Source organism: Argiope bruennichi, chromosome 3 (assembly GCF_947563725.1).
Source record: "Argiope bruennichi chromosome 3, qqArgBrue1.1, whole genome shotgun sequence".
NCBI lineage: Eukaryota > Metazoa > Arthropoda > Arachnida > Araneae > Araneidae > Argiope > Argiope bruennichi.
The window spans coordinates 74,516,673-74,543,671 of record NC_079153.1 but is presented as its reverse complement, the minus strand read 5'-3'; the positions used below and the strand labels follow the sequence as shown (position 1 = coordinate 74,543,671).

Here is a 26,999-nt window from a genome sequence, read left to right as displayed (position 1 = left end):
CTTACAATATCGATCATATAAGCAATTCATTACAGAAAGTGCTGAAATTCATTAGAATAAATAATAAATTCCATTGAAATATCTCTCATTGAAATCACATTCAGAGTTATTAATTCAGAGAGTTAAGCAATTTCACTAAATTCAAAATAATATTTTAAATTTAGTGAAAGTTAATTAAAATTAGTTTTAATTATTTTATAAAGTGTGGCGAAAAATAAACGAACGATTTGAATTTGCCACCATTCATACATTAAAATGCTGGAAACCCTATTAGAAAACATTTGAATAAGTAAAAATGGAATGTTACACGATAGAGCTATGTGCTTTCATTGCTGTCAAAATAATGAAAGTTCATTTGAAAATAATGAAAGTCTGGCTGCCACAGTTCAAAAATATGAGAATTGACACCTTAGATCGCGTGATTTATCACCATTGGATTTCTTTTTATGGGGTTATTAGAAGTCAAATGTCTATGCCAACCAGCCCATAATCACGCGTGCATTGAAGGCAGAAATTCAATGATGCATCAGTGAAATTCAGCCACATTTATGCAAAATGGTAAGGGGAAATTTCCGCAAAAAAGTACGTATGTGCTAGTAAAGCTGTGGAGGCCATCTGCCCTATGTGTCATTCCATACAAAACCCTATATTGTGTACTTTATAATTCAATAAATATATAACAATTTAAAGCAAAAAAAAATATATATATGTTTTTTTATTTTTATTTTATTTAATTCAAATTTTGCGTTAATGCGTTGTTCTATCGTGCAATGCGCCACTTTTTACTAATCTTAAACTATCAGCTGCCAATTGGGTGTTTAATAGATTTGCCAACACTTTACTGCACGAATGGTTGCAATTTCAAATCTTGCGTTAATTTTGGTACATCCTTTATATTATCATAGATGCCCCTTTGAATAACGGTTCACAGAAATGTCACTGCATCATAATAGGGGAACAGATTAATCTAAAACCTTCAAATGATTAAGAAGTATATATGAATGATTTGCATATGTATTTACGAATTTAAAATATATTTGCATTAATGAGCAATAAGACATTTTATCCAAAAATTATAAGATAATGTTTTGAAAAAATTAAACTTCTGGTAAATGAAATATGGTTCGCAAAAATTTGAAGTGGTATCATATTTAAAATCAGAAAACAAAAATCATTATTGTTCTTTTTTTTTCACGCATAAAACAACTTTTATTGCAAATTTATCATATTAGTATAAGATTGATACATTTTAATTATATAACATATTTATTAGTAGAATCGCAGCAAATAAAATTCAATACAAAAATTTAAAAATACTCGAATTGATAGAAAATGATAAAATAGGTCCTCCCCTTTAAATGAACTAATTTTGATAAGAAATTTCTTATATTAATAGAACATTGATACTTTTACGTACAAATCATATTTAAGCAGCAGCGATCGCAGCACTGTGAATTAATTAATCGCAGCTATGGAAATTAGTCAATTTTTAAATTAATTCGAATCGTGATTTATATTTAATCGTAAAATCTGGTTAGAATGTTACAAAACAAAATTTACAGCCTGAATTAACCTATCATGATTGTTATTTTTTTGGGAGGGGGTTTCCCATTACATCTGCGTTTCAAATATTTTGGAGGAAACAGCAGAATGGCTGAGCTGTATAAAGCTAAATATTTCATCTAAGCCAGCAGGAATGGCCTACCGAAACTTTTTCGAATTCTCCGCTTAGTGTCTCATCCCCTTCCTCGCCCATAAGATTATAGACCTTGGGTTAAGGTTGCAAATATCTTGTGTGGTATTAGCGAATAATAGATACGAAATAAAGATATTTGTTATGAAATTAACATTTTACTGAATTTATTATGCGAATATTATTTTGAATGTCCTTTTTTAAAAATAAAATTCGAGACGGAACTACAATTGTAGTTATAAAACAACGTACCGAATTTTACTGATTTAAGTTATTGCGTTTGCATGCATGCAAAATGACAGACCTACAGACAATCAATGTTTGACGAATTTGGGTTAAAATTGGATAAGCACCTATATTTTAGATGCCAAGCCTAAGCATCAAATTTTATTCAATTAACACTTTGCATAATCGAGTTCACTTGTAATCAAACAGCTACACAAGACTGATTTCCTGTGAACGAATTTGACAGAAACCTACAAATTTGGTCTTATACTAAATTTCATCCATGTAGCTCAAAATGTTTCTGAATAATCGTGCTCACAGGCAAACAAATAGGAATTATTCCAAAACTGTATTTTTCGAACTCGGAAAAGTGTGAAGCCTAGAGAATCGTCAAAATCTCAATTTCGAATTTTTTGGGGATTGCAACTTCCTATTTGAGGAAGTAAGAAAAGTTATCATAACAGTTTTAAAAAAAATTACTTGCAAACACACGCACTCAGTCTATTGAATTATTTTAACCCCGCACGCCGGATGCGCGGAGTCCCATGGCATCTTCCTCCGCACCAATCGATTTTTCGGGGCTTGCGTCACCCTTTTCTTTTTGCATTACGAAACTCAATTCCAGCGACCTACTTCGTTCCGAAAGGGCAGCGCCGGACGTCTGCAGTTACAGCATCCCATTGTTTATTGTAAACAGTTCTCCCATCCCAGCCTCACAGATGCTCTTTCAGTTAGTTCTGTCAGTGTTTTATATACTTAAAAGCTTTACTTTTCCATCAATTTTAAAAAAAATGACATTAAATATTTTACGTCATTTTTTATATATGTTTAACATAAATCACATATCTTTTACAAAAAAATTCTTCAAAACAAATTTTTTTAAACTTTATTTTTATTTAAAACGTATTTTAAAATGTTCACCAATCTCGATGTCTCTTATTTTGTACCAGGCAACATTTGTGTATTAAAATAAAATTAGAAAATGCAACATTAATTAATGATGATAAAAAATATAGATATAAAAATTTTAATAAATTGTCTAATATTAGATGATTTTTAATTATTGTTTTTTTAAACGATTTTCTATAATAGAAAAAAGATACGGCTTGTCATTCTTTCATAACAAAATTATACCACATACTCCATTCGGTATTCACAGATAAAAGAAATCGTAAATTAAAAGATTAAAAAATAATATATTACACTTTTCAGTTATAATTAAATTTTTTTATTATTAAAAGTGTGTTGGTTTATTTCAATAAAGTTTTCGATCACAACTAATTCCCGTTTCGCCAGCACAACTTTGTTTTCAGAAATCATATGATTATAAATCCATATATATATTTTAGATCATGTGATTATTTAACAAACAGAATCTGATATATTTTAAACTTCTTGTGTAGCTTGTAACAAGTAATTATTTGATTTAGTTTGAATTTAGAAACTTCTTCAAATCTCCCATTAAAAACATTAAATTCTTTCATATGAAAGGACAGTCTGATTTTGATTCTAATGACTAAGGATGCGAAACGAGACAGCAGAACTGTCTGACATAGTTATCCACATCGATCTGTGACGTAGAAACTATTCGGTACTTAATCGCAGGAATTTTCACTGCAGTGAATTTCTCCGCATTACATTGATTCGGTGTTTGGCACTCTTAACTCTGCTCTTGATTTACTGATGGACAGAACTTGAAATCGTCTCAGTATTTGTCCTATTTTGGGATGAATTCTAATTAATTAGTTGTTAATTCTTTGCATGCAGGCATTTTGAAAATAATTATAGATGGAAGAAGACTGTAGTCACAATTATCCAGAATTAAGCGTTCAGGAAATGCAATATCAACAAAGATGCGACCGCAACTCGCGCCAACTTTCATAATTTCTCATCAAATCCTCCTAAGCCTATCTAAAATCCTCAAATTTAATAACAATATTTCGTAATTTTAAAATTATGGGTTTATATCATGAATGATATCGATTTTACATTTATACATGCGTTATTAATTATTTCCTGTTATAAGGTGAATCAGCTGCAAATTTTACAGCGACCAACAATTTTAGAAGTTCACCCGATAAGTTTATTTAATGACAGATACTGGGTATTCTTACTTTCAGATGGAGTTACTTTGCCTCTTACTTTTTATATGTTAATCATTGATACGCTCAAAATCAGAATAGACCGATGTGCAATTTTTGCTAAACTGTGAGCAAACTGTATTCAATAAACACAGAAAGCGAACAATTTGACCAGTATCACAATGTAAGCAGTGAAATACAGTGCCTGTATCAAAAAGTTCATATTTAAAGGACTGCTTTTCGTCTGTTCTGATTCTGATTGAAACAAATGTATCTATTTCAATAATCTACAAAAATTGTGGTTTGGTTTACTGCAGCCCTCAAGCCTCGATTATCATCTTTTATATACATATATATTGAAAAAAGAGAGCGTACACTATTCCTCTTAAAGCTGTTCAGTTTGGGAGTGAATTTACAATTATTTTCACCCTATGGACAAATTTTCGGTTTTAAGAAACCTAACAATAATAATAATAATTCTTTAAAAAAAAACGTTACTTTGGATTGCCGTTACTGATTTTAAATGTAACTCCATAACACTGAGGCAATAACTGATCTATTTATTTTTAAAATTTCTTTGTCTTTTTTGTTTTTTCGGAATCATGAGCACATGACTTACGGTAATCAGAATATTAAAAGAAACTAATAAATTTTTACGATTAATTAAATACAAAATTAAGTGTGTAACCATGTTATTAAGTTTCAGAGCATTTCTCTATTAATGCACAAGACAAGAAAATGTGTTCAATTAAGGCACTCACTGTATCCATTGGAGTGGCCATTGGTGGGGGTTCCTCCGTTTGAGCTTCCATTGGGAGTTCCGCCGTTTGAGCTACCATTAGGGGTGCCATTCTCTAGGAAAGGTTCTCCTGTGATGGGGTTGATGACGGGTCGGCGGACTTAAAAATAAAAAAGAACAGAATAAAACACTCAAATCAGTCACTTGAAAAAAAAATCATCATTGATGAAAATTACAAATGATTATAATAATAGTCAAGTATAGAGTCAGTTTTAGGTTACATAGGTGAATTTATTCACTAAATATTCGTATATCTTGAGAAGTTTATTTAAATTTACAAAATCCTATTGTGTTCAATTAAAGAAATTATACAAAAGCATTTCTAATGTAAATTAACTGAAAATAATTCAATATAAACCTAATTGACACAACATATTTTTTACAAATATTCAAATAAAAATATATCTATCGTCTATTTCATTAATTGAATCCCTTTGTATAAGCATAAATGCCAAAGCAACATTCCATGCTCAGTCTTTAGAAAATGCGAATTAAAAAAAAATAAAGGAGTTCAGAAAATTCAAAGGCAATCACGTTTTTCAAGATGCACTTCTATACAAATGAAATGTATCCATAAGTAGTAAAAGTATCAAAATAACAATACTACAGAAATATTTACTTTATTGAAATTTCAGAACTATTTCCGAAAATGAACTTTAGGCGTATCATCACTTAATTATTATGATCACCTATCCAATAGTTTACGTTGGAAGAAGAAAATGATTAGAAATCACTTTAACCATAGCTATGCTGGTTAAGGCATACTTTCAAAAAATCGAATTTTCAGTTTTAAGCTCATAAAATATGGAATATTTTATGGATAACAGAAATGGACATTGCGTAATTTTAAAAAATCGAAAGTTCATTAATTTTAAAATAGTAGGTTTGAATGTGCTCTATGCTAGAATGAAACAGTTTTGCCTTTTGCTCAAAATAGGGTTATTTTCTTCTTTCCTAATTCTGATAATATGCATGAAAAAAATCATTTTCATTGCAATCGTATAAAATCTTATACTACAAAATTTTCAAAACCCTGCATCTGTGAAAGCAATTTTTATTTACATCTTGGCGGTAGTATTATTTTAAGAGATTATTTATAATTAAATAGTAGCAAGTATATTTTAAAGCTTCAAATTATATGATATTCATTATTTTTTTAAAAAAAATATTGAATGTATACTAAAATGAAAATAAATTTATTGTAATAACTGGAGTGATTTAATTCCGAATACTTTTTTTTTGAATTAATCGACTTGAAGATCATCGCATCACAATATATTCCGTTTACTATTAGAAAATGAATAAGTTAAAGAATAAACAGTCTTTTACTATTTAATAATGAAAACGGTTAATTTTTTTCCATATATACTAAGTTTTACATTAAATATAAAACTTGCACACACACACACACACACACAAAAAAAAAAAAAAAATCGCTGGCCGACTTGCGTTGTCTAGAAAGTTCCCGTTTTCCCTAATGGACTGACTACCTTGGTTACAATTACATCAGGCTACATTTTGTTAGTTATAAATGTGTTCAGTTTCCATTTTAATTTTAAGTACATTAAAATTTCAGCAGTTAAATACGAACAGATGAATATATCTGTGTATCTTATGCACAGATGAGTTGGATGCATTTGAGTACAGGCACTCAACGCGTCCAAATCCAATCGATATTATTTTTCTTTTACTCTATTGTTATGGAATGCCCACGTTTTCGGTTAAATAATTTACAGATTGTGATTATAAAAGAAGTTTTTATTTTCTCTTAATGGTAGAACAAAAAATCAATACAGATTTTTTTTAGTTCCATTTTTTTTTCCTTCTTTTTCTTCTTCTTCTTTTTTTTTTTTTTTTGCATAATTAAGTTCCCAAAACATTCGAATGTGGCAGACTAGCGACTTTGAAATGTTCTCATACTTAACTCGCATACGAATGCAGAGAAAAAAGGGCCAATATCAATGCCATACAGCAAAATTACAACTTATCGCAAACAGAAAATGTTCAGTCTAAGATCAGGCATGCTAATGTTTCTCAAATTCTGCAAACAAGAAAAACCGCTACTCACCAGGTGTCGTTTTCTGAACATGTGGCTTGGAATCGACTTCATCCTCAAAAATGGACGATCTCTGCCTGTTGACCACCCTCCTAGGGGTATGCTCTTCCGAGTCAGATCCGAAGAGACGGCTTTGGGTGTCGAGAAGTTTGGAAGGGGTGGTCGGACTATGAGAGTGGCCATTCTGGGGAGAGTCGGGGCTGAAAATGGTAGACTGCATGTAGTTCTTGGTCTTGCGTGGGGTGATTTGGTCAGCAGCGGTTCTGCCAGGGCTGAAGATGTCACTGCACTCGCCACCAGGTGGTTTCACGATTCTGAAAAGAACAGAAATATGATTGTCAATGAGAATATAAAGTGAATGGATTAAGACAATAGTTTTTCGGTCAAAATGTTGAATATTAGAACTTGTTATATCAAAAATTCTATATAAAGACTTTATATAGATATTCTATATAAAGACACTACAATTCTTCTTCTTCAGAAACAGTTCAAACAATCTTGGCATATTCCATTCTTAAAGGATAAGTCAATGTATCGCTACAGTGCAATATTCGACAATAGTTAATGTTATGGTTTAAATAATGAATTCATTTAGTAGGAATTAAAAAAAAACAGCTTTTTCGAAATGAAGATAATTAAATATACAGAGAAGAAGCATTTAACAGTTTTATAGAATATATTTAGAAATCATGTAAGTTCTTTAATGTTCGCACTAACGAAAATTAATTAAGAATATATAAATTAATCATTGTTTAATAATAATAAATTAGAAAAAATGTAACTAGGAAGTATTTCCTTCTGCAGATTAAAAATTCAGAAACATTATTTCCATTTAAATGGAGGATAATTTTATATAGCATATTTTTCTTTCAGTTTTATTCTATTAACCAACCATATTGCAGGTTTGAGAAACAGAGCAGAAGCCTATAGTAAGAATGAAACAATAGCTGTAAACCCATACTGTATATATAATCCAATGAAGTCAACAAAAATATGCGATTAATTACATTAATTAATTTAGTCAAAAATAATGATCATATGGAATAAAGCCTATTTCTTCACTTTTTGGAATAAAACTAGCTAAAAGATAATCCAACAATTCGGTGCAATATCTATCCAGTTTCGGATAAGTGTCTCATTAATAGTTCATTTTAAAATGAATTAATCTAAGGCATCATTATTTCTGCACAGCATTTAATCCTACAGCTCAAAGAAGTATGAATCAATGAATGAAAGAGCAAGGCTTCTTCAAAAACGCTGCTTGTTTTCATCGGTCAGCTACCTCACTCGCTTCCAAAAGACCTCCAAAAGGAAGCACGTGCTTCTTATTGATTGCAGCGACAACGGCCGCTCTCTGTCGACCCGCCAGCTCTTAAAACAACGACGACGCTTATTAAATCAACCGTTTCTTTTCTTATTCACTTTCCATTTGGAAAATGATAAGTGGCCACAGGGACAGAGATGAATCTATCACGGACAGATCACTTTCTTTTGTGCACGATAGGCCAAAGGCTTTCGTGTTCCTGAAACTGGGCTGGTATGATTGTTTGACAATAAGGCTTAGATTTGATTCATTTATTTCATCCATCGGTTCATCAATAGAATAATTATCCTTATTATGTTAATCATATGATCAAAGATGTCCCAAAGATCAGATTTGTGGATAGAAAGAATCAAAGACAAGTCTTTTAGATGGACATACATGACTGAAAAGAGCACTGAGTTTTACAATCGACTTGATTATGTAATACTTAAACGTTTGCATTCCTAATACTGATATGGATGGAAAATATCTATCTTTGTGGAGTGGAAATTATAAATATTACTTATGTAAATTATATAAGAATATATATGTAAAGAATAATAAGAATATATATGTAATATTAAAATATTTGACATTTTTCATCATAAGTATCTAATATTTTAAATGCTTTAAAATCATTAAAAATAATCCAAGTCACTTAATCTTTAGAATCACATAACAAATTGTATGGGCTGTTAAAATATAATAACAGCCTACAGCATATAGCACAAACGAAAGAAAGAGTGGTTAAGGCAAAGAATGAAAAGTCTAAATTTATTTGTTTATAAAATATAAAATTTAATAAAATAGTATGCATTCTTTCTATCCAATTTAAACGACAAGAAATTTAATACACTTAAAAGTGCTTTAAAAATTCGTAGATTAAAAATGAACAAACTTTCTAAATTCTTTGGTAATGGAACAATCTATCTGATGACACAATGGCATGAAAGTAAGTAAAAATTATCTTTTAAAATTGAAACAAAATACTAAATATTTAAAAATATATTCACAAAAATACTTCAGAAATTTAAGACCAATGCGTTATAAAGAACTTAGCAAAACCTGCACTAGTAAAATATTTTGTAGCAATCTATAGACATTCATTAATTCAAGATTCAGTACTAACTCGAATGTAAAGCCGATGAACAGGAACTTCTTAATTTAAATAAATTCCTCGCATAAAGAACATGCAATTGTCAACTTACAATCCCTTTCATTAATTTGCAGGTCAAAGAACTTCTGCAAACTCTTAGCAAAAATTTCTTCTATTTCATTGTTTGTTGGTATTCACCGATCCATATGCCTTCACTTAAAATCAATAGAAGACCGGGGAACAAAAACTTCAAGTGTCGCTAAACAATGTGGACTCTTGTTAAAACAACTTTCTTTTGAAGAGCGCTTCGTGTTGAATTTGCTGGTAACAGCTAAACAAAACCGAATGGAGAAATTCTCCCCCTTTCTAATTGCTTTCGGACATTCCGCCACATCATCAAGAAAAGGCACGTTGAATCATTTCCAGGGCACTCCGACAACACTTCGAACATCGCTCAGCGTTGCAATTAAAGAGGGGCGGTGATGTCACTTTATGCAGGAACCCCTTATCAGGCACCCATCTCTGTCTGACTCACTTTCCTTACATCGTAAAATTTTCCATATCGTTTGGTACTTTTTTTTTTTTTCCATTTCCCTCCCCGCCTTCCTTTTCCACTCGAGATGACTTTGCAGCAGAAAAGTCGCCTGACCCTGGGTGGGGTGAATGAGAAGTGATTTGAGGTTCCCCTTCCTTGGGCGAAAGGGAAATGATTTTCCCAGGGAATCTCTGAGGGGTAACTAGGTCCTAATCCCCTTCCCCACAGAGCAGGTGCAGGCATGGAAGATGGAGAATAATCGTTTGGGAACAGTTTGAGAGGGGTGACAGTGAAAACGAAAGGATGTGGAGTGACAAAATAACAGTGCAGGGTGGGTTGGTGATAAGCGTTAGGTCTTAAAAGTTGTTTATCCTGAGTCTTTACAAAGAAGCTGAGTGCTGTGAATTGGTACCTTGCTGTTGCAACAGAAACTTATTTTTAACAATGCTTTTGGTTATATATGTTTTTGGAAGACTGCACGCTGTTGTGATACGGATTATGTGCAGTAGATACCTGCAACATTAGAAAAATTGTTAATCAATTTCTAAAGAAATCACTAAACTATTTAAATCGGTAAGGCATCAACTGTACTTACACGAAAATATTTGTTGAATTCCACTAAAATTTATTATTCAAAAATTATAAAAGGCAGAAAAAAAGTATTAAAACTTTTAAATCAGATCTCCTTTCATGCCACCCAAAAATGTGATCTTGGAATATAAAAGTTAAAATATATATACATACATTATCCTCTAAATATACAAATAACAGTAATTTCGCAATAATCACCCAACATGGTGAATAAAGTAACCATACATTCATTTTTTTTCTACTGAATAACAAATTATATAATCTCAAAATTTCCGGTTCTTATGAATATTTAGGTAGTCTCAGACAAAGATCTGCACTTGAGATACTCAACAAAACAATGAAAAAAAATTCCCATGGACATATTTTCCCCGCTGTTTTTTGGGTCAAGTTCAACAGTCAAAGTTTTAGACAGCGCGTGGGCCAAAGAACGAGTTGAGAGATCGTTCAGCAAAAGCAAAAGAAAAATCGTCTTGCCGGAGGCAATGTTTTTTCGTTTTTTTTGCGGTCGTTGGCTCCGTGGCTTTAAATAATATAATGCCTTGAAGTTTATTATATCTTTTTACATTCCTCTCAGACATGTTGATGATGAAAGTTTGTAGTTGAACTTAGGAACTGTTTAAGGTTGCCCTTACTAATCCTGTGCTTGAAAGAGGCCCTCTATACTATAATTTTCCCTTCACAACTGGCGATAATCAGACACAATTAGAAGTGAAACGAACTGGCTGAAACCGAAATGAAGGATAGTCTCAAATGTAACAAGGGTAATTCTATGCTATGAAGAAGAACAGCTTAAGAATTTAAAAGAAAAATAACGTCGATGATAATCTGGGATATAACTTACTACCACATGAATAGAAAAGTAGATTCACAGAAAGGTCAAATCAAAATGAAATCATGAAATTTTCTGCAAATTATTGGTGGAAAGGTCCATGTGAGAAATAAAATAGAAATACTTTTACGAAAATAGGTTATTCTTTAAAACTATTTGTCTAATTCAGAACATTCATTTAATTTTCAAAAAGGATAATAAATAAATATCATTATTTTGGCTTATTCATGTAACATAAATGTGCAGAAAATTCTAATAATTTAAAATAAAGAATAAGTTAAGAATATTTCTAGCATTCATTAAATTAAAAATTTATTACTTTAAGGACTGCATAATAATTTATTAATTTTTTTCGAAAAAAGATTGTTTTGTCTATTTTATGAAATGTTAAGAAATGCTCTTAAAAGTAATGGAGCAAATTATATAAGAAATGTGCATGAAATTTCTATTAATAATAAAAATGAAAGTGTGAGTGTTGGTGCTATACAGGAAGTACCATTTGACCTACAGTTTCCAAATTTGGCACATGTATACATTAGAAGGTAGAAATGTGAATCTCGGGGTAATTCTTTTGAAATTTAAATTAAAAGTTAAGCTGAATTTTTTCCTTTCCCCGCGATAACCTCAGAAAATATTATTGCCTAAAAATTAATTCTACAACGTTTTAAAATTTAAAAAATTATCTTTTTAATTATACTAATTTAACAGTCTTATAAATTTGGGCACTTTTTACTTTTTCATATAAAGAAAGTATTATAGTCGTCAATGAATTATGATAGTTCATTTTGGTTTCAATCGGTCAGGGAAAAAGCATCTAAAACTCAAATTCGGTTTTCGGATACAATTATCCGTACGTCAGGAATTAACCGGAAAAAAAAGTATCACACGATAGATTCAATAACAATGCTAAATTTAAACCAAAGATCACGCAACTATCGTACGCCAGTGTTTATGCATTTCTGGAATTACATTTTTATAAGAGAGTATACCAGAAAGTTTTGTGAAGACCACTCATATTTGTTTAAAGAAAATTTTTTTTTAAAAATCTTATTTCCAAGAATAGATTACATTGTTGCCCTGAAGTTCAAATCGTTTTCATTGTTTCATCAACTACTTAATCGTGTAATTTTCTTCCATTATTGAAATTTCACGATTAAGAATTTTATTAGTATCTGTGTAGTTTACAAGATGGAAAAAATTGTGAATTTATAGTGCTGCGATATTTATAAGATAAATGAACCACACATTTACATTGTAGTAGTCCCATGAGGCCATGGGACTGTTGTCCGTTAGAAAGTTTCATGTACACAATGAGTAGAGCACATGTAAGACAATTAAAGTAACATAATTTGAACGTCTGTAAATTTCACGATATTGTAGATAAAAAGTTATACATACCTAAGCTATTAAAAGTAATTAAAGGTAACCAATACCTTTAGAGAACCAGTTAGTCGCCAAAGATTACTATTATTGAATGCATAAGATTTATAATGATAAGCAAATATTTAAAGTAAGGTGTAAGGTATTCATTAAGATCTTGCATTAGAATTTTGAAATATTTTATTTAACATAAATGCTATATACAAATTTCAATAACAGAATGCAAATGAAATCGCTGATAATCAACAATACCACCAAAAATTTTTTTGTTTTAATTAATATTAAAATAAAAATTTACTTGTAATTTGGATATCACAATTCCTCCGTACATATTTCGGAAGAATTTTGAATACCACTGTACCTTTTGAATACCACTTTATATACCACCACTTGAATGCTTCATCTATCCGAAAACACGAGGAAATGACAGCAATAGAAATTAATACAGACGAAGCATTTAAAATCTCTGAGGCATATCAAACGCAATCCAGAGACATCTATCTCATTTAATTTAACTTTATCAGAAACAGCTGCAAACATATTTCATTCTGTCCCGGGATGCAGCTGACATTATGCAAAAGATCTTCCTTTTCAATCGCTGACCGATCAGTCAGAATTTCTGCTTTCGCTCGCGGGATGGAGATGTTCTTCGATCAATATAGATCCGTTCTCCCACTTCCACAGAGATCCCTGGAGACTCATAAATCCGGATCATTTACTCCAGAACTCCCCTGCTAGCGGCAAATGAACCCGTGCTTAATCTAAGAATGGATTGCAGCTGTAAAAAGCCAATATGGGCATAGCTTAAATCAGAAAATTAAGGATCTTCTACCAGTCCAAGGACAAATCACTCGATTTTGATTCATTTGCCTTCTTATTTTAAAAGGGACTGTAGACATGGTAGTCATATAACGGTACCATTATTTTATTTATGTAGATCCTATATAAGAGTGAAGATGGAAAAGTTGAAGTATTCATTATTTTAAAGTCAAGCATTGCATAAACATCATATAACGAGCGTTGTCAAAAGCGTATAAATCAAAAATGCAGTCAGTGCAATCGAGAAAGAACTACGGATAGAATGATTTTGCACTGTCTCGAAGTTTCAGTCATATGTTTTATTTTTTTGTGTGTATTTCATTTTGGAAGTTCATTCGTCGATAGCAAGGAAAGTTTTCCAGTAATGTAATATTTTTAATAATATAAAAAAAGGAGTCTTAACTGTTGTATTTTTATGTTTAGAAAAATAAGTATATTTCGATTGCAATCCAAAAAGATATTATTTGAGATATTAAAAAAAAATAATGTAACTTTCTATTTGAAATACAACCACCATGCTTTCGACATCGAAAAGTATATTGTTATACATCGTGAAATTCAAACAAGGATTTAAATTTTTATTTTCCAACTTTTTTTTACATACCGACAAATCAATAAAATAAAAATTATTGGATATTTTTAAAGCTGACAATTTTTTTCGTTTAAAAACAATTTTTTAATCAAAATCGGACTTTTAACAATGGATAGGATTGCTGCGCATTTCTGGTTTGAAATTAAAAAATAAATATTTCCACGTCTATTTGTTGCTTTATTTTACAGTCATAATTCTTCATGAGTTCGAATATAATAAAATCATACACGTAAAAAAAAATCCAAGCCAGTTATAGGACACTTTCATTATCTCACCTACGTACAATTGCGTAGGCACCACAAGTAGTAAAAAAAAAGACAATTTTTAATGAATCAAAATGAAAAATATAGAACTGGCCACTGAAAGAAATGGTTAATTAACACCTACAAAAGCGAATTAAAAACTCCAATTTAAATACGAGTCATAATTTGTTTATATAGTCACTACACTTTCAACTACTCTTTTTTTTTTTTTTTTTTTTTTTTTTTCTGAAACAACGAATTATTGCACTTGTTGATAATTAAAGTGAGAAACATTAACAGGATTTCCGGTTGTCGATGACCTTTCCAAAGCCAAATAAAGTTAAAACTTTATATATGTTTTACTTTTAAAAAAGCAGCAATGCGTTATGTCTGATAAGTATTGAATAAATATGACAATTCTTATTTACGATTGATTGCATTCTCAATATCTTGATTCAAAAAACAGAAATGGTGTTCACTTCAGAATGAAGTGTTTTATATTTTTGGACGAATTTTCCACAAACAGATAATACACAATGAGTTAGAATAGCATTTTTCCAGAATTCTTCAACAGATTAGTTTTTCACTTGCAATGTTATTTTATAGTTGTTTATCAATAGTACTGTTTATTTTAATTCAAATTGTATTATATTTCTATACATTGTTCAGCAAAAAGTAAATATTTCCTTCTCCGTCACCCAATTCTTATTTTGGGGAAATCAAAACCTATTGGTGCATGTGCAGAGACACAGAGGTAAACAAATAGTATACATTGTTTATTTTAAATAACAAGATTTAAAAATGATCCATTAATACATGTTTTCCATGTAAATACCTTTACTGTTTCTTTTTAAATTTTTTACGCATAAAGTTAATTGAAAAATTCACCAATGTAAAATAAATGAGGAAATAAAATAAGAATAATAAAAAAGTAAGAAAAGAAAATTAACTATTATTTGGTGCTTTTTTCTTTCTTTTATATAGATTATTTATTATTCTAAATCAAATATGATGAAGATATGTTATTGCCATCATTTTAAATTCAACCACCTTTGAGATTTTTTATAGGAGAAAAAATATTCCTCAATGAAGGACTACTGATTGGTTGACATATAAACAGCAAAGGTGACGAACAAGTGTTCGAAAAATGGAACAAAGAATGTATCGACGACTTTTCAGAATTTGTATGCGGATACGTTGGTGCCAAATTGCCACCTGCGGCTCTCTATCATTTGGCACCACAGCTACAGTATTTCTGTATGAAAGGAATTTATGCATTGTTTTCATTCGCATTTTTTTAAACTCTTAATGTTTCATGTCAGTACTGTTTTTCATCTTTCTAAACTGGAATGCGTTTCGTCTGGAAAAGTTTCTTTGATTGCAGAGTAACTGGAAAAAATATGTTCGTTCCGCGTTCCATTTAAAGTTGACAGATGGGTGAATAAATTAATAATACAAACATGAATGATGTGCGTCATTCATTCTTCATTATATTCTAATAACCCCATATGTCTAATTTGTATTTTTCTGAAGTCATTATTGTTGTTGCTTAACGATTGACTTCGAAATTAGAAAAAGAGTTTCGTTTTTTCAGTTTTTTTTGCTTGTAGCAGTTTGGAAAGTACGAACATCAATTGATAATGATAATTTCGAGATAATAATTATTTCGATGTATAAGCTAAATAAAGAAATTTAAAAAAAAAGCTCTTGCGTTTGAATGTTTTTATCAGTTATTAAGAACCGGTTGGAATTTAAAGTTTTTTGTCATAGTCTTTGTTAGTAAACTTTGTTATTTTTCTGATAAGATAATAGTTTACGGACGGTTTTCCCAATTTCAAATGACATATATGTCAGTGCTGCAATCTTTTTCCTGCTTGATCTTTCATCCTTGCCACCACCTTTCTTTTTTTTAATACGCACAAAGTTTAATTTAAAAAAATCAGATTTTGAAAAGTTTCCTTTTCAGAATTTCACAAACGAAAAAATTGGCATCAAATGTTAACTGACAGGGCATATGTTTGCAACAGTGGCATGGTTATCATACATGCTAAAATAGTAGCGAAAAAGTCAGAGTTTCGACATGTCTGCACCAGTTTTATTTGTTAAAAAATTCTAAATCAAAATTGAAGTGCATTTCTCGAATCAATAAAAGATAATATTCACTTACACACACACACACACACACACACACACACACACACACACACACACACACACACACACACACACACACACACAAATATTACTATACAAGGTATTTATTCTAATCGCATCGCAATTGATATAGGTCAACTGATATATCTCTCAGTTCGAGATAGGCATATATTTTTAATTGGAAAAATGTTTTAAATATATAGATAACGGAGTTTTATGTTGTGTGAGTCAGCAAGTGTTCTACTAAAGGATTATGAAGTCAAAATTTTTAAACAACCACTATATAAGTCAATATTTAAGATGTAAAATATGTCCGAGTTATGATGCTTCAAATTTCATAATTTTAGATGAATATTTCCTTGATGAATTTTATGCATTTATGGATGGATCATCCTGTAAATTGCTATTGAAATGACTTAAATTAGTGATATTCTTCTTATTCGGTTAGTTTTGGTCGCAAAAGAGCGGAACTTTTTTTTTCAAATATTAGTCATGCTAAAAATATGACACACACACAAAACTTTCATGCCATTTAAAACATTTTTTTCATTTAGACATATATTCCTCTCGAATGGTTTAGAAATTAGCTAGTGAGCCACGATTGTGTATTGATGCAAGGTAATGAATTATATTCACGGTCGGTTTCTACTGAAATAAAATATGACGAATCTATGTTTCAAACAACTATAATATGTTACTGTCGCTGTATTTATTGCAAGGCATGATACAATTCTCAGCCTCTTTCAACTTATCATTTGACGGCTAGCATACACAATCTAATATAACTACAATATTGTCAATGATTATTTAAAGAAAAATGGAGCTCAATCATGCTTTGTATTCATAAGGCTGTTAGAGGGTGGAATATATATTAAGGAACAAAATGGGGGTCGAAAAAAAAATCAGCAAAATGAGAAATTGCAGGCAGCCAGGGGAGGGGGTGACTGACAGGTAATTCCCCTCGCAAGTAGCGGAACTTGTAGGTGAAACAGGAAATTGAGATCGACGTCTGCTGACAAGGCAAAATGGCAGTCTCTACCCCTTGCATAGGGAGGACAAGGGAACGATTTGAATTAACGATAATCGCTCCAGGGAGTCGTTTATTAAAATTTCATGGCACCGTCAGCAGGGGTGAAGCTGATTTCTGGAAATTTAATCTCAAAATCAATTCGTGAAGGTAATTTCATTTTCTTTTGCACCAAAGGAGTTTGAATGTGCTTCGGTCTGCAGTTAGTTTGAGGGATCTAGTTTCGATTCCATCCCACGTAAGGATAAAAAAAAATAACAAACGGCTTACGAACGGTTGAACTCCAGGTCTTATGCATTAATATTTATTTCTTTTATGTGTTTTGAATCCATTTGATTAAAACTTTTGATACATAAAGATATTTTTAAGTACATTTTTCATACCTAGTATACTGGCTGACAGTATTTATTGTCAAAGAACTCCGGACAAATACCTAGTGATAGTAGTAGAATGCCAAATTTTAGTCATTTATTTTTCAAAATAAATGCATTAGATATTTTATTATAGCGTTTTTTCCTTTTATATTATTCTAATTAAAGCTATTTTGATTCTAAACAACGTGGATATGATAATATTGTAACTTTCATCACGAATCAGTAAATAAACCATAAAGAAAACAATACAGAGCTATGAATAAGAATAATGAAATATTCAACAGATCAGTATCATTGAAATGGATGACAGAAATATTGATGTCATTTATCCTTTGAAAAGATTTAATTACTTTTAAATCAATGGCTTGTTAACTTCAAACCGTAAATTTTAAATAAGAAGAAATGAAAGAGAAAATGTGAAATGATATATATTCGAGTAAAATAGAATAAAGATAAATAAATAGAACGATTTGTTTTATTATTATTTAACAGACTCAAGTCCAATCTGAACTTTCCAACCATTGACATGTCTTAACACAGATTAATCTGAACATAGTGACCTATTCTATATAACAATCAAAAGAGGAAGAAATTTCCAAATGAAACATTTTCAATCAATAATTTTTTTTTAAAAAATAATTTAATGTGTACTACAACATTCGTCTTATCAGCTTCTGCATCTCCTATATAATCCCTAGGTAAAAGCATTATTGCCCTTACTGAAATAACATCGATTAATTTTTAACACGCAGAAGTGATAGGAGGTCAGATAACAACGATCCCAAACCGGTATCATCTTGTCAGTTATATTCGATTACGAAATAACAGTTAAAACTCACCTATTTTCTCCCCCCCCCCTCCTTCTCTTTCTCTCTCTTTTTTCACGGGAATTTTCGAAAAATGGGCGTGAGAGGGAAATATATCAGTTTGAATGAAGGTTGCAATCAGAAACACATTCAACGTTTTCGACCTGAGAATTCCGGATTAGAAAAACGTCTTAAATTGATAGTGGAAAGGTGTGTTCCTTCTGACTTGCCATTGTTCAGGTCTATTTTGAGACTGCAGAGTGCTTTAATTAAATTTTAAAGCATCCTAGTTCTAAATACATTTTCTAACCATTACCGACGAAAAATGCATCAGCAATTTATTGACAAGCTAAAACATTTTTTAAAAAATGTATTTGAGCTGAACTTCAAAAATGAAGATCACTAAAGGTAATGCATTCAACATGATTTCTTTTTCTTTTTTTTCCTTTCAAAGTTGTTTATATAAGTTTGCTCTAATCTCATTTCAGGTCGTTAAGTTCACTGACTGATAAAGAATTTAATTTACATCGGTTATTTTCAGCATAGTATTACATAGTTATTTTCTACATAACTTACTACTTTAATTTTATGAAGAATTTCGAACTTATATTCTTATGTCTTTGAAAAGAGTTGCTGATTTATATTTAAAAAGAACATTAAAAAAGTTTGAACCTGCTCATGAGCCATATAATATTTGCATTCTATGCTAAACTTCCTTTAAATTTTCCATATTATAGAATTCTTGTGCATATCGTATAGGTTCGGGTACTATTTTTTACAGACAGAGTTATGCACTGTTCAAGTTTCTTTTTTACTTTTTTTTTCATTTTTCGGTAAGCTGGTATTCCTATATTTCGTTGAGAAGTATTTGCAGTAGCCAAATAATTTGACGAATAAAACCGTGTTTCCGTAAGAAATCCAAATTTCTTAATGCAACTTTTTCTTAAGAAAAAAAAATGCTCATAAACCGAATAAACATAAAACTACTGAAGAAACAAAAAGCATGAGTAAACAGTGCTATTAACCTTTTCTTAGGAAAATAAAAGAATGGGGTGGTAGTGGTGGCACGTGGTGAAGCCTTGTTTTGGTTAATATAAAAACGGAAATGCCGGCATGAAAAGCCGTCAGGATTGAAAGAAAATTACTGAAGAGGCACTTAATCAACGAGTGGCTATGTCATGGAAGACGCACAAAGAAAGCGCACAAACACCATGCATCATTATAGGCGTTGTCTCATCTCTGCGGTTATGAAAAAAAATGATTCTTCCTTACAATGATTTTTTTTTTCCTTCTCAAGCATCATTAAAAACACTCCAGGGTTCATCATTCAGAGTAAAAGAGATATTTAATGGTTTTTCTTCCGGAATTTTGTTCAATCATTTGTTCATCATCTCTTGTGGATATCAAATATATTTAAAATGTCAGTATAATGTAAGAAAGAGGTAGAAAACTAAACCTGAGCAGCTTAAATAAAAACTATGACTAAATTCAAATTTAAAAAAATGGACAGAAACTATTAATTAAAGTCATTAAAATGCAATATTGCCACACATTAGAAATAATTTAATCACTAAAGTTTTTTAAGTCTTAAGACTAAAGTTCCATGAATTTGTATTCTGTATTTCTATATATTTACGAATTAAAGAAAAAAATTCATGAGAAATAAGAATTGTTTTGTTTTTAAAATCATATATCTTGGTTTTTCAAAACACGGAATTAATATTCATACAGAAATCAAAATTTGATGAAGAAAATCTAATTTTTCAGCATTTTGGCAATATTTTCTTCGGAAATAGGATTAATATTAAAACGTAGATTATCAATAAGAATCAACAATCATTAATAATTATATTTGGAGAAAAAAATCCAAATAAGTTTTACTGCAGCAATAGCTGCATTTTGAATTTTTTCCAAGATATTTCTACAATGCTGATTCTATAAGTAAGTAATTCTACACAAACTAAAGGGTAAGCTGGATTCTACATAAATTAAACAATTACGATAGATAAAGAAGTTCTAATTAATGTTAAATTGTTTACAATATAGGAGATTTCTGATGAAATTTCAAACGAATATCTTTTTGCTTACAACATTCAATTCTTAAAACTGATACATAAGATTGAAATACTTTAAACTAATAATAATGTTTTTAACCCAGAAATACAGGATAGCAATATTCAACATAGGAAAAAAAAAAGGAACTAAAAAGATTAAAATGAAAATAAAATAATATAATTAAAATGTCACGAGAAAAAAAAGAAAATGTCTTTAAAAATATTTTAATACATCAGAGTTTGAAACTATGTTCCAAGAATCCGTTATCTTATAGCATGACTATCTTTCAATTACAGTTGTTAGAGCTCAAACACGGATGCTAGATTTGAATGTTTCCGCGAATATTTTTTTTTCTGAAAACTAACTTCCTCCCCTCTTGAACAATGCAAACATACATGCGTTTAAAAATAAGGAAAACCGAACTAAAACAACAATTCCGGGTATCAACGAACGTTCTGCACCTGCAGTTCCATACTTAAAAAAAACATTCATCCACCATTGCAGTCTTTGTTTACCAAGAAAAAGAAAGCACAATGGACGGAAGATGAGGGGCGGGGGTGGGGCAGTGGCGCTGGGCCAACGAACTGTTCAGGAAAAAAAAATTTTTTTCAACAATTTGAAATGTTAAACTTCACAATATGAGATTTCAAAAATTTCATGCCTTTGTTCCTCTTTTTCCCCCAACAAATGTTTTGATTCGAAACGACGAATCCACCCACCGAAACCAGTAATCAAACAGTGACAAGTTCACCAACGAACAAAAAGTCAAGTTAGGAACACGCCTTCTAAGAAATAGATATACCAGAGAGAATAGAAAATATTTTAAATGGATGCATGACAATCAACAACAGATCATCCTGATTCTGATCTGGTTTAGACATTTCATTATTCTCAAAAAAAAAAAAAAAAAAAAAAAAAAAAAAAACTGAAGTTTGAGCCACGCTGACAGTTTTGCTGAAACAGACTCACTCCGGCACGATTCGGAATTAATGATACAGAAGACTCTCAGAACATGAGAACGATATCAAGAAGAGGAAGAATTCTCTTTTGTCTTCTTTTTCTTTCACAAAAAAAATTTGCTGCAGCTAACAATGAACGTTTATAAAAGGTTCATTAGACTAAAGGCCCGTTTTTAATAATTGCTGAAACGTTGTTTATTAAAGCAATTTGTGAATCATCTAATTAAGCTGTACTTGGGTCACTGCATCCAGGACGAATGTCTAGACATATATTATGAAATAATTCATAACTGAAAATAACTCATTCAATTCTAGTTTAATTTATATACCTTTATTTGAAAAGTCAATAGTCGAACTGAAGAGATTTTATCCTTAACAAAACAGAATAATAATAATAATTTTTAAAAACCATTAACAAAGGAAGGGACTGAATTACTTTCAACAGAGAAAAAATGAACAATTGGAAGAAATTCATGAAAGCAAATACTTTTTATAGAATTATTACAAGATGTGGCAAGATTTAACATGCGCCTATTAAAATCTTAAATTAGTTTTTCTATAGAAAATATGGATAGTTGATTAGACTATTAGATGAAAAAAAGAAAAAATAAAAGAAAAATTGAGAGTTCGCCATATGAAATAAACAGGTATTTTTATTTATTTATTTTAATCCTGCAACTAAACCTTCAGGATACTTCTTTCGTTCATGCATTAATGAGTTATGGCTTTCATAGAAAAAAAAAACAGAAAGTAAAAATATTCAAATACGCCTACACATGGTTCTTTTCCAAAACAATAATAACAAAGCAGGGAAAATAGTTTTACAGAGCAGTAAAAACTTTTCAGTCTTAAGACAAAATAATAATTCTTCTTCCAACGATAAATCGATTTGGATGATTCATCCTTATTTAATATTCCGCCAGAAATTGAAAATTAAATACAAGCCTTAGATGGATGCTTTACGGAAGTCTTTAAATTATCATTTAAATCAAATATAGTCGACTACCATATGACATCAACTAATGATCCACGTCAGTCAATTGATAAAATCTCTCATTTCCCACAATGTATCATTTATCTAAACACCATCAACTGCAAATCGAGCTGCTTTAATACTTTTTAATCACTGGGCGTGTAGTAAAATCGCTCAATGACATCTGTCCCATGGGAAATATCACCCCCTCCCCTTTACTGCACATGCGCACTTGTACCTGTGTGCTCGTGCGATATACGTGCTTGGAATGAGTCAGCCGTCATCCAACAGCTGGGACTGCTGCAGACGGGCGTTTTGGACTTTTTAGAGAAAGGAAGCTATTTACGCTGAGGGATCAGTTACATTAACGTGCCTAACGACAGGTTGATAGGAATGGTGCGTCACGAAGGTTGATGAATGTTCGTGGTTTTCTGTTTGTGGGGTAAAGAAGTGTGCGGTTGGCAAACAGCTCAACTCTCGATTCGTGACCGCACAGGGCTCTTAAAGTTGGTGAGATAAGTGACTGCTTGTTTGAGTGCCCCACGTGCGTGTGTGAACTTTTTTTTTAATCTTTTCAAAGCAAAAGCGATCGCATGAAGCAGTGATTCGTTTTTTGTCTCTTTACAGTTAGGATCACTGTGATAATGACAGAAGACTGACAGAGTTATATATTAAGTGTGAAAGCGATAAAACTTTTTTAATGTTTGTGTTTTTATATCAGAATTTAAAAAAAAAGTTGCGATATTTTTCCTTCAGACTTGTTTGGACCTTTGAGTTTTTGAATCATTCATAATTAACATTTGAAATATTGCAGTTGTGAGCTGAACACTTTATCAGATACATGCTATGCGGTAATTAAATATGGGGAGCATGTCATGTTTCGACCTTATTTTCATACATCTAAAAAAAAGTAAATTAAAATAAAACGAAGATATTCAGAATTTTTTTTTCTAGCAATGAAAGCAGTTTTCAAATCTTAAAAGTTAAAAAGAAAATTAATCTGTATCTTTAAATACTGTTAGTTTTAACAAACAATGTAGAATAAGACTTCATTCGATACTTTAATATTTACAAACAAAAAATATTTAGAAAACCACCTTGACTTAAAACATTTCAATATTTGTCTTAAATCTAATTTATTTCCACTAATTATTAATCAATGATTCATTTCTTATTTAAATTCAAAATTCAGAATTCTGGTATGATTCAATGATGAAATTAAGAGTTTTTTGTATACATTTTAAAATGTTGAAAGCATTTTGAAATAAACAATAAGCCGGAATTAAATATGTTGAAATTTCAAAAAGAATTTTCAAAGTAGAAAAACTGAAACGTTTAAAGATAGATCACCAGTTAAAGAATAAGTGAACAAATCATCATTAATTTTCCCTCTTGTAATCGATGCCTTTGTGAAGGCTTTTGCCATCTTGTACGTTCGAAAACTGATTCAAAACAAGGAAAAGAATTAAAAATTAATGATGAAATTTAGAGACGCAATGATTTACAGTTTGCGTGGAAGAAGTATGCTTCTTTTGCCGGAAGATAAATTTATTAATGGTTGCCAAATAGAAGACAAATGATGTGAGATAAATCACATGAAGAGTGTAACCGATGATAAATTGCTGCAGGGAAAATCTAGATCAGAACACTTCTAGAGTAGAACAACTGAAGATGTCTTGTTGAAGATTATAGTAGTCTTACCTCAGACAATATTAATAGTTCTATTTCTGACCCGGAAAATAAAAATTTGATACAATGAATAAAGACAGAATGGAGTTATTGACTTCTTATAAATGACAGATGGAAAAATCACAAAAAGGGTGCATGGCAGGAAATCAGGCCAGTCCCAGTTTGTAACAATTTGTATCGAATCATAAAGCATTCTATTAAGTATATAATTATTATTAAAACACTTTTAAAGATGTATTTATCAGACTAAAAAAAATCAGTCTCTGTGCAATTATTTTCACAAACTTTTTTATATGAAAAGCAGAAAATCTTAATTTTATTTTATAGAAATAAGACATCTTGAAACAAATTGTATATTTCTAGCGAGTTCAAAAAATTGTGCTATGAACTCAATAAATGTGGATAAATTTTATAATAGGAAATGTAAAAATAAGAGTTAAAAATCTTTAGTTTCTGTTTTAAAGATTTTAAAATTATTTTCATTTTTATTGTTGTCGGGGGGGGGGGAATCACTATTTGCTTTTTTGTAAACTACGCTATCCCCCAAAAACAATAAGCATCCAGATGACGTTTCGATACAAATTATAAAAGTTCACGTATATTAATTATTTAATTGCCTTTTTACATACCTTAGAAGCTTTTTGGAAATACATCGTTGAAAAGATGAGCATGAAAAAAAGGAAAGGGAGAAAGAATTGTTCAGAAAATTTATTCTAAAATTTTTCTTTTAATTGGGTATTTTTTATGAGAAATTTATTTAAAAGCATTAAATCCGTGCTTAAGTTTTAATGCATTTATAAACTCTATAATCATGCCAAACAGGAATTTGTTTTCTAAGAAATCTATAAAAAATCTTTACATATAATAACATAATATAACCAAGAAAGAATGAAAGGAAATAGCAAAATTCTCGTTTGCCACGAATGTTACAACTTAAATAGTGGATGATGATAATGATATACTAGATACATTGTAATTATGATCATGCAGCCGGCGTCCTGGAATAGGGGTAGCGCGCCTTCCCCGTGATCTGGGCGTCCTGGGTTCGAGTCCCGATGGGCATGGTTGTTCTTCATTTTTTATATCAGTGAGATGTGCGAATGTATCCCCTGTGAAAAGGGGTTGTGCAAGCGAACGTCATGCGTGGGTAGCTAAGACCGTACTCTTGCTCCTAGGTGGCGCTACTAAAAAATAAGAGCCGCTTCCTTGGCTTAAAATCGGTGGCTTCGTCAGCGAGCTTGTCCATGGCAAGTACCATTAGAAACAACAACAGATTATGATTATGTATTAAAGTTATATAAAGGTTTCTTTAAAGTAGAGTATTTTTAGTAGCATTTAGTTAATCAAACACAGTTACCTTTAATATTTTTTAAAAGTGAAAATAATACTTATATAATTTGCTAAATAAAAACATATTTTCAAAACTTGCTTCTCAAATTGAAAAAAAATATCTATAAAAGATTATAAATGATCTATAATTTTAAAATCTTGGCGACCCCTAAATATTTTAACAAACATTATTTTCAAATTACTTTCAGAGAATTTTCAATTTTTTTTTTCATCTCGTCCCAATTGCTTAAGTAAAAAAAATAATTTTAACCCAGATTTTTCACACACTTTGTTATCTGTTTGCAACAATTCACCTATATAAAAATACGTTAATGCCCCTGAAAAAGAATTCCTTTGAATTGGATGAGATAATCAAAATCCAAATCGATCATCCTGAATCCAAAGCAGGGTGATAATATCTGTCTTCCTGTCAGTGCTGCTTCAGTTGCGCTCTGACAAGGTTACCATCGTTCAAAAATAAATGCACAAAGAAATGGGGCATGACAGAGCGTCCAAAAGATTAAGCCTTCCCGTAAAGTATAAGAAAATCGGATAAACGATAAAAAATCAATTTATATATTGAAAAGTGAGCTGCGTGCGTTGGATGGATGTAACCAGTGATTGAAATGTGTAGTTAGCTGTGATAGATTGTGCATTAAGAGCAAAAAATATGGAATTTGCTTTCTAGTAACATAATCTGATACCTTTTTGATTATATAGGCAATAGACAAAAGATTATGATCGAATATAACGTCGTTAGTCGTTTGTAGAATTGATGATGTTGCAGTATCTTGCAACAGTTGAAATGTGATCTTTTCATAATTGATGCATTCAAATCATTTTCATAATTTGACTCACAAATGTAATTCGTTAATCTAATAATTTATTGAAAAATAACCTCAAGGAGAGCATGGAAATACAATAGGAAATATTACAAACAAGAAAAATCAAATATTAATGAGAAGGGGAAGTGGAAATGTCTGAGTAACCGTTTATTGATATTTGCTTAAAACCCTTTTTATACTAACTAAAAAAATTTTTAGGGCGTAGTAATTAAATGATTTCTTTTCGCTTACTTTTTCCAATTTTCTTATTTGTTGCCGAAAGAGAAGACTGGCATATAATTCCAAATATTTCAAACTGTATCATTTAAATCCCAAATCAACAGCCAAATATTTTTCTTATTTAAAAATCTGTTCTTAAGTAGCTTTATTTTATCAATTCAAATATTTGCATGGATACAATACGTTCGATTAAGATCTAAGGCTATCATAATGTTTTATAATAAGTGTATATAAAATTTGGAAATATGATAAATGTAATTTGATATGTGAAAATATTCAAACTGTATCATTTAAATCCCAAATCAACAGCCAAATATTTTTCTTATTT

At 30.6% G+C, this 26,999-nt stretch overlaps 1 protein-coding gene across 1 annotated transcript in view; it reads right to left on the bottom strand.

The window, feature by feature from the left end:
• Positions 1–26,999, bottom strand: part of LOC129963483 (microtubule-associated protein Jupiter-like) — a 50,993-nt gene that overhangs the window by 2,058 nt on the left and 21,936 nt on the right. The window contains exons 2-3 of the mRNA XM_056077893.1: positions 6,867–7,168; positions 4,761–4,898 (exon numbers count right to left, since the gene is read on the bottom strand). Coding sequence (XP_055933868.1) covers positions 4,761–4,898; positions 6,867–7,168 — 440 coding nt within the window. The remainder of the gene's footprint in view (positions 1–4,760; positions 4,899–6,866; positions 7,169–26,999) is intronic.